Raw genomic sequence first — 15,499 nt, forward strand, 5'->3', positions numbered from 1 at the left:
TTCGTGACAATTGAGAACATTTGTCTTTTAGATTGAACCAGAATTTCACTGAATAGCATCATTTAATTTCTGGTGCAAGAAAGAATCAACTGACATTTCAATAAAAGAGGCGTATTCAAGAGCTGACATAATTGAAGGTCATACATTGACAATTAATGGCTTCTTCATCCACTATTGGTATTTTCTCAGCCATTAATCCGGAAAATACTCAAACACTTCACTCAAACCTTATTTTTTAAGTGGCTAATTTTAACGTTTTGAGAAAAAGAGAGAGAAAAAAAAAGCACGTTTTGTGGAATACTTGAGTGATCTCTGTTGAACCCTGCGATTCCGCGGAACACAATCCAATCGAACTGGCTTATGACGAGCGCAAAGTGACAACGGTATTTGTTCATTATAACCGAGAGCGGGTAAAAACGAGTTCGTGAAAAAAAAATCATAAAAATTCATCACAGTCGCTTTTCTTCTTTTTAATCCCTTTGCAGTACGGAATATGTTAATTAATTTGCTTTGAGCTGTTTGAATGTCTGTTTCTTGTGTCATTGTTTTTGCGGAATACACATATACACACACATGTATTATTTTTAAATGCTTCTTTACTTCACAATTTAAAAAAAGTGCTGTCATCGCTAGTTCTCAGAATTTATTATTTATTACTAACTTTCAGTTGATTTCGAAATATTAATGAATAAAATTTTCCCAAAAAGGAAACTTAGCTGGAAATCAACAGAAATTTCATGAATCACAGAAATATTGCTCGCTTAAGGCGGGGTTAAGTCATTAAAATCGAGTTATGCTCCCGTATATTTAACATTGTACTAACCAAGTATCTCTGATTTCCTCGCTAAATCCAGACTCTCGTTAAATCAGGGCTCGTTACAAGCGAGTTCGACTGCATAAGAAACGCTGCTCAACTACAAAGGGCTACTATGCGGTTGGTGAAAATGGCGTAAGACAGGAGGACAACAGTGCATGCCGGCTGCTCAAAAATTTTGCATTCGTCCCGAGCAAATTTCCTTCCGACATTTTATTCATCGAGTATTTTTTCTTCCAAGTCCCCCCCTCCCCCCAATCTTTTCTTAATATCCATAAATGAATTAATAGTAAAAATAAGTTTCCAGAATGAATAATTAGTTGTTAGAAAGGTGATGAGGAGTGGATATATTGGCCGCAATTTTTGTCATACGGATTTTTTTTTATGATTTTTTTGAAGAAATGCTACGAAAATAGCGAATCACACAAAAACATCAAGCGCCCCTTCAAACCAAGAACACCGTAAAACATCTAGTGCCTTAAAGTAGAGTTAAAAATTTTACTTAAAGTATTGCCGAAAAAAAAAAGAATCAATTGCGTCACTCGACATTCAAAATCAGTCTGCAGTTTACCATTAGGCTAATGAAGTTTAAAAGTGTATCCCTTTTGCATCTTTCATGCATTCACCGGTCCCGTGGACAACTTACATTTTCTATTCTTTTTTACCTTATACCTTAAATGCAGAAATCTCGGAACTACTTTAAAATCGTATGTTGCATATTTTTGCACATCTGGAAACAATATTTTTTGGTTTCATAATTAAACTATGGTGATTTTATTAAGCGGCAAGTCTTTAACCTTTCTGTTCCAAAGTCATACTGTTTCGAGATTCACTCGAGATTTACTTTAAATAAGCTTCTGATTTTACGAACAAGTGTTTTTGTTAACAGGCTGGTACAGTATTCACAGAAGTTAGAACCTTATCAGTAAACCTCTGAGGAGTGTTATCTGATGATTTATCATATTCTAGTTGAGTCTCTCCCTTTAATCTTCACTTTTCTCTTAGCGCTATTCTATGCATTCACTAATCATTTAAATAAATTCCGTGGGAGAGCAACCAAATGCAAGAAATCTTTGAAATCTATAAAAGTTACCAAAACTTAATGATTTAGCCTCACTCAGCTAAGTTCTGTCAGCCATGTTGTATTTAGCAACTGCCCTCTGCCTCATTGGTACTGTCTTGGGTCATGCCAGACTGTACGATCCTCCTGGTAGATCATCAATGTGGAGATTTGGGTTCAAGAATCCTCCCAACTATGATGACTCCCAATTGTGGTGTGGTGGAATTGCTGTAAGATATTTTTAATAATTCGTTTTGATCAGATGAAACCGCAACTCAAAACTTAATTGCACTTTTCGATTAATTGATTGTATGCAATCCTACTTTTTCTATTTACGAAACATAGTTACAGAACAGGGGCAATTAACAATATTTATTTCCTAACTAATTTCTTGTTTCTTTTTAACTTTCCGTTGGTATTTGACTTATTGGTAATTTCTTCGTACTTATCAAGCACATAAAAAACTTGTAGATTGATTACCTGTGAGGAAATTGTTGAGAACATAGCCTATTTGATTACGTTGTGTAGACATAGTTATAAGATGTAGTTTAATTAACTCTATTGTTCTATAGATTGTTCTATGGATACGTCATGTAAGAACATAAAACTGATAGTTAAACTTTTATTACTTATATATTTTATCAATTATTTTCTTTGATGCCAATAAATATTTTCACCCAAATATTGCAGATTGTTAACCTAAAAAGTTATCCTACATCTTCCTTCTCACCGAAAACTTTTAATACTGGTTTTCTAATCAGTTGACATTATTTAATTCATTTTGGAACTAGTGAACTTATTAGTTAACACTCAATTAAATGTTGAGAAAAAATTTACGAATCAGGAAGATTTTTAATTGGCGTACGAGGTATAAGAAATGAGATTAATTGCTGTATTCTGGTGGTTGTAATGATTTGTTAACTTATGGTGCAAGGTTTATGAAAAAAAAAGGACTGACAACTCTTCATTTGCAAATGCGTATGTCTAAGTGAAAGTAAGGGAGAGAAAAAAAATCATAATTTAATGTACTATAAATACATATACTCATCGGAAGACGATTTGGGTCCGAAACCTTTTCTTGTAACGATTATTCTAGATTATTAATCGGTTTTCAGAAGTATAAACTATTTATATGAGGGCGTATGTTTTTTGTTTGTGCTTGAAGCTTTTTGTGTAGATATTATATTTCGGCATAAATACCATTTGTCCCTACCCTACTGGAAAAAACTTAAATTATAGATCTGAACGGATCTTCTAATGACGCTAACGGACAAAAGGATTAGCATCTTATCTCGAACCATCAAAACATTTTATGACACGCAATTTAACAATATATTCTTTTTCCGAATGTTCAAGTAATCACACACCACACACGCCACATGATTTTTCTGCAACTAATTTTCATTAAAAAACACTTCTGTATGGAAAACCAAAACGTTTCGTTCTGAGTTTTTGATCTATCCGTTTGATGATTAATTGTCTTCTCAGATGATTTGGTTCGCAAAATTTAGAAAGTAGTGCTAAAAACTGAAGATAAATTGGTAAACACAGCACTCGCCAACGGCATATAACACTCTAATATTTTCCAGAAATAGTGAAGTAAAAGTTTCGTTTGCATCTTCTAGAGGCTCTGGGGAACTAACAAAGGGAAGTGTGGAATTTGCGGTGATGCATGGAATTCTCCTGAGCCAAGACCCAACGAGGATGGCGGAAAGTACGGCAATGGAATCATCGTGAGGACCTACAAGTCAGGCCAGGAAATCACAGCCAAAATAAATGTCCTCGCTAACCATTTTGGGTTCTTCGAGTTCAAGCTCTGTCCTGTCCAAGAAGGTGTGAAAGTTGACCAGGAATGTCTGGACAAGCACCCCATCGCTCTCGCTGATGGTTCTGGATATCGCTTCACTTTGGGTAGCAGGCGAGGTATTGTCGAAGTTCCTTTGAGATTGCCAGAGGGTCTGAAATGCGAAAGATGCGTCTTCCAATGGCACTGGAAAGCAGGTCAGTACATGTTGAAAAGTTTTATTAAACTGCATCCATTTTACACCACGTTTTATGCCCTACTAACGTTGAATGCAGACAGCGTGATTCTGTTATATTAGGTGGGCACGAATGATGGACCCGATTACAAAAAATCATATTTTCGAACATACTGCACATATTTCGACAAGTAATGCATGAATTTGAAAATAAATATATCAATTTCATTTCCCAACGAAGCTCAGTTACACAAAATACGTAATGAGTGAGCTCATAATGAAAAGAAAAATGTTCCATTTCAAATGCTTAATGTGTGTATGGGAGGGGGGGGGAGCGATTTTGTTACGCAACAATATTTATTCTGTAGCCCTGTTCATCCCACGCATTTTGAGGCATAATATGGTTCATAACACTGCACAAGTGCGTTCTTGCACATGTGCAGTGAACGCACTTGTGCACTGCAGTTTTTGAAGTGTTTTCGGCTGCAGAGATGGACAAAAAATGTGTTAGACGTAACCCTAAAAAAGAATTGACGTGGTCACCATCGTGTGGAGTGAACTAAATGACATACTAGAGTAAACGTTTGTCTCGCAATAAAAGACTCACTAATATTTGAATCTGAAAAAAATGGCATTTTCTTTTTACAATCATGCATCATTTGTTGTAAGTTTCAAAAATATGATTTTTCTGAATTTGTGCTCAACCTGTATATCTCAAAACATCAACGTGGTTTTGTTTCAATGATGTTACCAGCAGACAACAATTAGGTCATTAAAAGATATGTATATTTCTTTAAGTTAAAAAAAAAGAATCCATATGTTTTTCTCCCATTGGTAGAGTTTTTGGCTGGTTGTTATCATCTTTGAGAAACAACGTTTTTAAATAGTTTTCGAATGTGACCGATTATTAGAAAAACAAATAGGTTTTTATGTGAAAAGTATCTATTTGCAAACAAAATAATTTTCGATTCAAATCAAAATATTTATTAAGAAACATAATTGCCTAATAATTAGAGATCGATTACACAGACTGAATAAAACTGAGGTTAAATCGAGTAAAAATGGCAATTTGAAAATGTTGTGCTTTGTTCCATAGGTTTTATTTGAATCTACAGGCAGTGGAATCATATCGATTTAGTTTAGTTTATTTACTTCCCTGTACAAATGAACAAACATATTTTTATCAAAGTCTTCGGATTTTATATTTTTCATACGAACTATTATTTCTCATTTTTCCTCAAAATCAAAATTTTATCACTCAAGCGATGGTTATAAACACAATCGCCACTAAAAACGGTGGTTGGTGTCAGTAAAACTGTGTAAGAAAAAAGTAGACCTTTATAAATGAAAAAGATGCACACTTCTAGCATTTTGGATATTAAAAAAACCCTGCAATGTTTTGTACTTTTCAGTTTATGTTTGTTTTGTTTTTCATTTATCCTCATGCTTTTTTATGAACGTGATCACTATTATGATTTTTCACTGTTTTCGTACATGTCACTACTCCATAATGAATATTAGTCTTCTAAAAAAACTTCCTATATTTCTGTGTATATATAAACAAGTTTCAGTAAATCCTGGGCGACTAAAAATACTTTGGAGCCTAGTTCTTCCAGAACGATAAAAAATGTATGTAAATTCTGGAAATAAGTTGTCTGGTGACTGAATTTTTTCTGGCTCCTAAAATTTTTTATTTCTGTAGGACAAATTGTCGAATTCAAGTACTATTAAAGTCAGCATAGTTTATTCACTAAAAAGCATGCCAAATTGGCCTATGATGAACAGATTAATAAAACAAAATTAATTTCAAGATAAGGGCACGGCAGCTCAAATAATTCAAACAAACATTTATTTGCATTCAACTGCATTTTCTGAAAGTTTACAATTTGCTAAAGAAAAAGAACAAATCAAAATATTGTCAATCCATCAGAGCAATAATTTATTTAAATTGTTTTAAAATCACTTTCAAAATATTCTGACTTAAAAACTCTAAACCGATAGGGAAAAGCCTTATATGTACTAGCAACTAAAATTGCTTAGCCATGTTTTTTTTTTCTTTTTGTAAATAATGTATTTTCCCAAAAGTAATGTGTCATATTTTTAATTTCTAGCCAACAACTGGGGTATTTGCCCGGACGGCAAAGGAAAACTTGGTTGTGGACCTCAAGAGTACTTCAGAGGATGTGCTGACGTCAAAATCGAATAGAACACCATTTAAAAACAAAATACTGTGCCATTATGCTATAATAAAACGTTTATGAACAACCTACAATTCCGACCGTTGACTGAATTTCGAAGGATTCGTTAAAGACGCTGCATGCGTTTTAGTTTTGTCTTCTATGATGCAATGTAAATACATTTCCATAAAGATCATTTTTATTAAAGTTTTCTTGCTTTTGTCATTCCGTGTGTTTTGAATTTAAAAGAAGTAAAATTTCAAATGAGTACAGTGTGAGCACGTTTGCCAAGGAATTGGCAAGCGGCCAGTTTAACCGAATTTATCTGAATGAGGGAAAAAGAAAAATTTTTTATGATCGTGTTTCATTCGTTTCAATTTGACTCTGCATAATATCGCGCTCAAAGTGGAGTCCTGCCTTTTGTTCAAGATGATTCACGTCAGAATTTGACCACAAATTGGAGTCTAAGAGCCTTAAGCTTTTTTAACAAAAATATACCCAGCTTTCCCATTCATTATTTTCCGATATTTTTTTAAAAGCTCAAACAAAATTTCCTGTCCATAATTTTAATTACCTAACAGTAATTGAACGTTAGCAGCTTAGCAGTTAGAATTGAACCCACACTTCAAGAACACTTAAGTATTTAATTGGGTATGCCCATAGTAAATAGTAGGGGAGATTAGGGATACTTGATCCATGAGGATACCTGATCCCTCAGCAAAACATGTACCAAAATCATTAAGTAGAGCTTTGAAAGATATAGTTATACTACTTGTACATAAAAACTGGCAACACTTTTTCTCTTTCAGGCATTTTGTTTTAACAAGAAATGATTGTCTGAATTTGTTAAGGGACAGTTTTGAAAGGAAAGCATTCTGAAGTTTACATTATCTGTTATATGCAACTTAAAAAAATAGCTAAGTGTAATTTTAAAGTGTACTGCCGTGCTAAGCACAGATGTGGTACCTGCAGTAGAGCTCAAAATGAGAAATTGACGATTAAAGTTTTACAACTCGTTTCTTTGATTTATGACTTAATTAAATGCTCAACTTGCGGTAGTTGTTTCGTAAATAACTTATCTAAAAACCGTGAGAGAGTATTTTTGTAAAAATCTTAATTTAAAATTGATAAATGTAGCTACGACAAATTTTCTTTTCAAAACCTTTTCATATACTAAACTATTTTCTCCGTAAGTGACAATTACTAAGCATTTTTAGGGGTATCTGCACAGATACGACAAAAATAGCTTAGTAAAACGTGCTCAAAGTATCATTAAATAATACTAAAAACATCTGCTTTCTTTGGACTTAGCTGTTTCGCTTTATTTTGTTAATACAAATCTAACAGAATCTGCCTTCTGAAAGATACCATTTTCAAAACTCTGGACACTGTAATCCATAAAATTTTCTGTTTTTTATATTCAAAGAATGTGTTTTTCATAATGTTTTATTTTCTAGATTCATTTTTACCGAGCATGAAGATCATTTTGACAGCAGACGATACTTAAATAAAAAATATTACTGGCCGTAGAATGAAATGCGGATTGTTTGCCTGAAAGAATTAGATATGAATATTTTACATGCATTTCATTCTTAGAATTGCATTTTAAATAAACATTTAAATAGAAAAAGCTGAATATTTACTTTAACAATTATGCAAAGTTGTATTAGTTTTTATTATCAACCTGTATCAACTATTCAACGGTAAACTAATTTTAATATTCTGTGTTACAATAAACTGCTACATTATTAAACATGTTGCTTTACTAAGGTATAAAGTCGTATCTGGGGCATTCCAAGGTATTTTTGACATTTATATAGAGTCCGTAACGTGACCTTTTTTGCCATAACTTTTTAATTTACTGTTTGATTAGCATATTATTTTATTTTGATCTTTTCCTACCAACACACCAGCTCAAATTAAAATAATTTGCAAATCAAATGGTAAATTAAAAAGTTATGGCAAAAAAAGGTCACGTTACGGACTCTACATAATGTCCAAAATACCGTGGAATGCCAGATCTACAAAAAATACTAAGGAAAAAAGTGGTAACTGCGCAGATACCACTTTAAAGGCTTAGTATTTGTCACTTACGTTCAAATTGCCTTAGCAAACTCCGCTAACTGTGCAGTTACGACTTTTTTCTTAAAGCTTTTTTTAATATTTCGCGTTCACAAATCGCCAAAAAACTTGAGATTTAGGGAAATTAAATTACTAACGACCACCTGGTGACAATAACTCAATTTTGATAAAATGTGCAGATACCACATCTGTGCTTAGCACGGCAGTATATGCAATCGTTAATAATTAAGACATTTTTAGTTAACTGCCACTTATCTTACTACTATTATTTATGCGAAAGTTTGCCTGGATGTATGGATGTTTGTTACTCTTTCACGCAAAAACTACTGAACGGATTTAGATGAAACTTGACAATAATATAGCTTATGCATCAGAATAACACATAGGGTAGTTTTCGTCGCGTTATGGGGCAAACCCCCTTAGGGGGGCAATAAAATACAATTTTCGTGTAAATTCTCTAATATAGGGATGAAAAAATACTTGCACATATTTACATTATATGTCACCTCGAAAGCTCTGATTTTTCTGCTGAAGATGGCACCTGTTCGAAATTTCTAAGTAGAATAAAAAACGAGTTATGAGCTTTTTAGTTCCATGTTCGAAGCCTTTCCTCAACTCAATACAGTATTAGTATATCATCTCAACTCCCTGTCGATAGCGACAATTGTTGTATTGTTGACTTTCTTTGCTTTTCGTGATTGTTCAAGGCTTTTCTCAAGTCAAATCTTGAAGTAAGATTTTTGCACAAGATTGGCAAATAATGCATTATTTGGCTGATGATTTTCCAAAATGTAATTAATGGCTTTTATTATTATTTATGCTGATTGAACACTTACTCATTATCCAATCATCCAGCAGATTGCCAAAATTTTTGCTATTTTTGAAGCCGAAGACTACGTCATAATGTTTCTCAGCTTTCACCATGTAAACAAAATATCCATAAACAGCACAAAAACTTCCATTAATTTTCCTTTTTGCACAATTTTAAACAATCGCCAAATTTTACTACTTATTTTGGAAACATTTCGGATGAAACTCTTTAGCGCCATTTTATGGTGACCAAAAGTATCTCAGCATCTGGCGATAATATCTCTGTAACGAAAATTAATATCATATCGTTTTACAAAGTAAGGAATGAAAGGGTGGAGCATCATCGAAGGTATCCCAAAACGATTCCCGCAAATTCGGTAAAATCGCACCAAGAGCCCACAATGATTGAAATTTCCCAAAATAACTAAAGCAAGTATAAGGGGATTACGAGCGCGGCTACATTTTTTTTAAAAACTTCGTACTTCAATAGCCATACAGAGAAGGTTTTAGACTCCATGTTAAAAAAAAAATATATCAACAGATTAATCTTTTTAAACATGAGAAGATTAATTTCATGTTTTGGAAATTTATTTATGCTTAAATATAGTGCTTTCGTTTCTAAATCAATACTATTTTGTTCTTTATACTTATTGCTACTTTAGTTTTATGGGAAAGGAAGAAACTCGATTTTTAATCACGTCAAAACGATATGTTTTAAATTCTTTCACTTAAAACAGAAAACAAAAGCAAGTAACGATTTTTTCTCATAATTATTACTGACCCAGGCAACGCCGGGTATTTTTGCTAGTTCCTAATAATCGAGCAAGTATGTTTGTAAAAATCTCATATTAGGGATACTTGATCCCTTTGGCGTTAGGCACACATGATCCCAGGAATCAAGTACCCCTATAACCTGGGGTGTCCACCTAGGGGGTGGGGTCATGGCACAGACTGCGCCATTGAAATTTTAGGCGGGTGTCCTCGTGATTTGGAGGTGGTACACCCTTGCTCTTGGGGGGGGGGGGCACCCCTACCTATACCATTATAAACACAATGAAAACAATATAACTGTAGTTTACTTTTAGTTGACTTTAATTTTAAACATTCAAAACAATGTTATCATAATAAAATTTATCGTAGCATGTAGTGACAGATATAAAAAATCACTGCAGTAAATCTGCTAAGTAATTAAAATATTAGTTCGCACTTGTAACCTAACTCAGAATTTTTATTTACACATAGCACCTCAAACATATAAACATAAACTAACTCCACTGATGAATTATGTCCTAATCAGCCAAATGAGCTTGAACAAGTTTTAATTGATTATCCTTGTTTGAATTAAAGAAAATAGAATGATAGTTTAAAAAACCAAAAACAAAACACGCTTTCGTAGCAAAATGAACTAAAAAGTGAAAAATAATCTTTGGATGATAGTAGTTGACCAATCGATTTTAATGTAATACAAAAAACCGTGGGATGCTGTTTATTTACATTTTTGCATGGAAAACAAGTGGAAGAAATTCAAGACAAATGATAAGAAGCCCCACATGCTTTTTTATATGATACTGAAATTAAGTGATCGGTCAACTACTATCATCCAAAGATTATTTTTCACTTTTTAGTTCATTTTGCTACGAAAGCGTGTTTGTTTATTTAAACTATTATTTTATTTTCTTCTTTTTACGAAAAAATATTCATTTCAACATTGTTCAAAATCTTTTATATTCATGAAATTTGCCCAAAAAAAAGCGATTAAAAGTCGGGTCGCATTCGAAACGTGGTCTCTCGAACTCCAAAAAGAGCAACTGTACCCCTTAAAGTGTAATAGCCGAGCTCTAAAAACATTCAACTTTGCTGATAAATTGCCTGTGGAGTAATTATCTAATCCAGCTAATCCATCTCAGCCATCGATGTATGTGTGCGGAAATCATTACTTTGCTTCGATTGTTCTACATTACTTTGAAAATTTGAGATGCATTTGAATAAAAGTTTTGTTCAACAATGCTATCGAATCAGCAATGAATTTCCAATTGAAGGCTCACCTAAATTTTAGCATGAAATTTGTTAAAAACAATTATATTTCATGTTCTAATTACCTTGGAACATTGGAACAAATTTTCTCTGATGTAGAAAAATTAAAGGTTTTTGTAGATATTTTTAAATAATTTTTGCGATCATTTTTTAATGTATTTTTAAAAAATTTTCCTTTTTCACATTGTTGGATTTATGCCAAAATATTGATTAAAATTGGAGGAAACTAACAATTAAAAGAGTTAATTAATTTGATTATAGAATATTGCATTGTCTTTGGGTCTGAGGTCGCGTGTCAATTTTCAAAAGAATCCGATCGCAGGAAGTGGGCGAAATTTGAGCTGCAAGATTCCGTTACAAAATACATACATACATACATACATACATACATACATACATACATACATACATACATAAAGATGAAGCTAATAAAAGTGTGTTAAAAATGATTTTGCTATAGTCAGATTTTCAACAAAAAAGAGAGTTGCCCATTATGTAAATTAAATAGAATGCAAAGTTGAGGTAGGTTAGACAGAGTTTGAAATAGGTTATTAAAAAGAAAAAGTAATATGCTTAATCAATCTATTTTTCCTGAAAAATTTACGTAAGTGTAGTTGATGAGAATGAATGTGTTAAAATGCCACATCTTGTTAGGTTGAGCATTATTTTAAGAACTATAACAACTGTAATGCTTGCATTTGACTTTTCAGGTTTTGAAAACATATACTAGACTTTCTTTTCTTTTTCCTAGGTATACAGATACTTAAATTTTTATTCTTTTTTTTAAGTTAATTTATTTAAAAAACTTTTAATTTTATTATTGCAAGACAAGAAGCAAATAAGTTGACTTTTGCAGTTATCATCGTAATTTTTTTTTATTAGTTGTTGTAATTTTAACTTTATTACGCTACTCTTAAAAGAAGAAATATTAGTTTTATTTATAAAACATTATTGTTCACAACTGTATTGGAGGATAAGTAACTGATCAAAAGCATCTAAGTTCATTAAAATTGTGTAACTACATTTTTCAGCAAATTTCCTAGTTGAATTTAAAACAATGTTATTGTTGTGTTCGCATTGTTATCAACAAATTCATAGGTAAATTTCTGATCTAATGAAAAGTCTTCATTTTTTCTCAGTGGCATCAAGTATCCCTTGATGTGGAGATACATGGTCCCTTTATAAAAATATTGATTTTTTTAAAAACTAAAACTATCTAATTTCAACTGAAAAAATACAGTCAGATAGAAGAAGCAATTACGATTGTCCACGCATTTTTTTTTTTTTAAACTGATAATTTGCACCAGAGAAAAAAAAAAATGAAAACTGAAATGGGGATCAAGTATTCCCAGTCTCCCCTACTTGCCGCCAGGTCGGCTAGATTAGCCATTTTCGGCGGCCTTGGGTATAGTGCTTAGAAAGAGTAGCGTGTCGATCGTCGTTTTTTCCCCGCGATTTTTGAAGACGAATTTGCGGAATTCCGCTAGAGGGCAGTGCGGTTAGGGAGCACGCTACTTTTGACGGAGTTTACATTAGTTGATGCGGGATTTAATTATAATTCAGTTATGCGTTAATGTTGTTTTGCCGCATTTCATGAAAAAATTATGAAAGAGTTTTAAAATATTTTAATGTACACATCAAAGTCGAACATTGAGAGAAAAAAAAAAAACATCTTGTTAAAAACCAGGGTGCAAAATTGGATACGGATCAGGCAGAGAAAACGTTCTGCTTTTCAAAGAGTTCCCGAAGATGAGGAAAAACTTCAGAAATGGAAACCTTTGATTCCTTCTAAAAATTTCAATTGTGTGGTCTGCGTCATAATCCTTCCTCTCTCCCCTCTACGGCCCCCATGCGCAGCTTAGACTAAATTGCTCGAGTCGCTGATTTATCGAGATGACCGATAGCTTTTTATTATTGCAGATTTTGAAATTCAGATTTAGTTATGGGGGATCTCCCTTCCCCCACCAAGAGCGACAGAGATCTCCCCCTCCCCCCAAATTTTACGAAGCCCCACCGCACTCAAAAATATTCCTCAATGAAACTGATTTTTTTAAATACCGTTAAAAATTTTGATGGTTTAGTCGGCACCCAGGCCACGCCCCCCCCCCCCCTCCCCCGTTTTCCCTGCTTTAGCTTTAGCTGCAATTATTAAAATTAACTGCTGGAATATTTACTTTCCAAGATGGCCGATAGATTTTGAAAATTGTAGATATTTATGCAGATTACTTAGCTATGCCCCCACCCCCAAGAGTGAAAGCGCAACACATCCCTTCGCAACACTTTTAAGAAGTACCCCAGCCCCCAGAAATGCTATCCCCCAAGATTACACTCTAATCTTTTTAAAGCACCCTTTGTAAATATGTGAATGGCATAAACAGAACTATACCATATACTAATACTAGTAATTTAGAGATACCATCAATGTTTTATAAATAAAATTGTTTTCGAACCATTGATTATTAAAATATATTTAAAAAAAATTTGTGTGTGCGTCATTTTACTTTTAAAAAAATGGAAATAATCATTTGTAAACCAAGCTTTTATATAGAAGAAGTACTATTTATGATCTCAGTTAGCAAGCGGTACTGCAACATAGTTTTTCAATCATTTCTTAGATGGCGCAAGTAACGATTAACTTAAAGAACACGTTATTTTATATTTGCCATCTATGAATTAAGAACTTCTCGTGGTGGTACAGGGGACTGAACAGTCACCTAATGTGAACACCCTGATAATCTGAACACATTTTGATAGTCCGGGCGAAAACCCATAGACTTAACATAGGCTGACTTCTCTGCACTCTGAACACCCTATAATATGAACACCCCAGTATTACGAACGCTATTTTTTTACCCCCTTCGGCTATTATCTCTCTATATACTGGGCATGTTCACAATCGGTTCTCAGGAATTCCTATGAATGAAACGAAGAGCCTGAAATACACTCACGATTTTATCACACTGAGTGAGTAGCATTAAAGAGAAAACGGAGAGAGGAAGAAAAAGAACTATTTTCCGGGATATTACTGCTTCACATGAAATCATTCAGCTGAGCAATATGAGCCTGGAGTTTCTGCCACTGAACTACATTACTTGCTCATTTTCAGGATAGCATTATTTGTTTCAACAATTGCTTTGATTGCTCACTGATTACAAAACTTTCATTAAGACAGAATTAATTTTATTCTCATTTTATAAAAGCACTTATTCACAACTCAAATAATAATTTCTTGTATTTACTGTTTTATATCAACACATTCCTTTAAACAATGAGTTTCGTCGCCTTTTTAGGACGTCATTTTCAAAAAGTTTCAAGGGGAAATGGGAGAGCCATATCTGACTTCCCAACATTTTTGGAAACATTTGGTCCGACTATATATAGCTTACAATTGCGTTTTTGAAACTTCAGCATCGAAAAAATTCCAGAGAACCCCTGAACGTTCTCTAATATTCTCTTTAACGTTATCAAAGATAGCCTAAATTTAATTTTAATCTTGTAAATATTTTGGGAGGAAAATCCTGTCTTTGTTAGAATTAGAAGAATCCCTTACACCACTAGATACAGCCTACATTTACGTGTTTTTCAGTTCAGTTGACTGCGCTCCCGAACCTTCTCCAATACCTTCACGTATCCAAAATAGCCTAAAATTATTTTTTTGACACTTCAATTTCGGAAAATTTCCTTGAGAAGTCTCAAACCTCTGACTTCACCGAAAAAAGTATAAAACTAATTTCAATTTTGAAAAAAGAAAAAAAAAATCCCGTAGAGAGCTCCAAATTGACATAACTTTTGGAATTTTTCGGTGGGGTTCTGAAGTCCTTTTTTTTCTTCTGTAAGAAAAATATGAAGAAAAATAAAAGTTTATTTTCTTCTTTATTAAAATCTTATTATTACTTTAAATACTATTGACTCTTTAATGTATTAGCTACTTCCCATTAAAAGGGAATTAAATTGAGGAACCGCCCTGGGCGGCAGAAAGTGTAGCTACGCCACTGGAGGGAGGGGGGAGAAGAAGTAATGGTGCCTGAGAAACTTCCAGAGTATTTCACACCTTGCGTGAAATTTTTGCTGCCAACCCCTCCCCTCCCTATGGCATAAATAAACAGTAAAAGCATACACTGACTGCCCAGTTACAACATCCAAAGACTGCAGTTTTGTCTTTTTTTGGGCCAATCAGAATAAAATAGACATAGATAGTAAAATTATATACGAGGCTGAATTAATTTTTGGTTATCCCAGTGTTTTGGATCCGTTTCGGGGCCCTTATTATGTGACATATTTATCACATCACCGAGTTGGCGGCAGATCTTCTCTCATTTAAGCTGAGATAGCCCTTCACAGAGGTAACTAACAATTAATTCGGCCAAGCAAGTAATTTAGCTATCTAATATACATAAATTTACTTAAGTTCTGAAAATAGTCGGCGACTTTTTCAGAATTTTTTTGAAGTAGACCATGGAATAAAATGTAAAATTTGCGATAAAATTTTAAAAAGCATGTTAATTGCAAATGAAAACTCGGTCCAAAAACAAATCGGGCGTAT

The 15,499-nt window shown here is 33.3% G+C and overlaps 1 protein-coding gene across 1 annotated transcript; it reads left to right on the forward strand.

Moving 5' to 3' along the window:
- Nucleotides 1-1,922: 1,922 nt before the first annotated feature.
- On the forward strand, nucleotides 1,923-6,255 carry LOC129221190 (uncharacterized). Its single transcript, XM_054855643.1, has 3 exons — nucleotides 1,923-2,104; nucleotides 3,500-3,875; nucleotides 5,965-6,255. Exons 1-3 carry the CDS (start codon nucleotides 1,952-1,954, stop codon nucleotides 6,057-6,059), a joined length of 624 nt encoding a protein of 207 aa, XP_054711618.1. The 5' UTR covers nucleotides 1,923-1,951; the 3' UTR covers nucleotides 6,060-6,255.
- Nucleotides 6,256-15,499: the final 9,244 nt, after the last annotated feature.

Source organism: Uloborus diversus, chromosome 4 (genome assembly GCF_026930045.1).
Source record: "Uloborus diversus isolate 005 chromosome 4, Udiv.v.3.1, whole genome shotgun sequence".
Taxonomy (NCBI): Eukaryota; Metazoa; Arthropoda; class Arachnida; order Araneae; family Uloboridae; genus Uloborus; species Uloborus diversus.

Bases quoted from the DNA above. Each gene is read 5' to 3' on its own strand.
- LOC129221190 (XM_054855643.1), top strand. From the start codon at position 1,952: ATGTTGTATTTAGCAACTGCCCTCTGCCTCATTGGTACTGTCTTGGGT. The intron at 2,105-3,499 runs GTAAGATATTTT...TGCATCTTCTAG, and splicing joins TGTGGTGTGGTGGAATTGCT to AGGCTCTGGGGAACTAACAA. The intron at 3,876-5,964 runs GTCAGTACATGT...TTTAATTTCTAG, and splicing joins CCAATGGCACTGGAAAGCAG to CCAACAACTGGGGTATTTGC.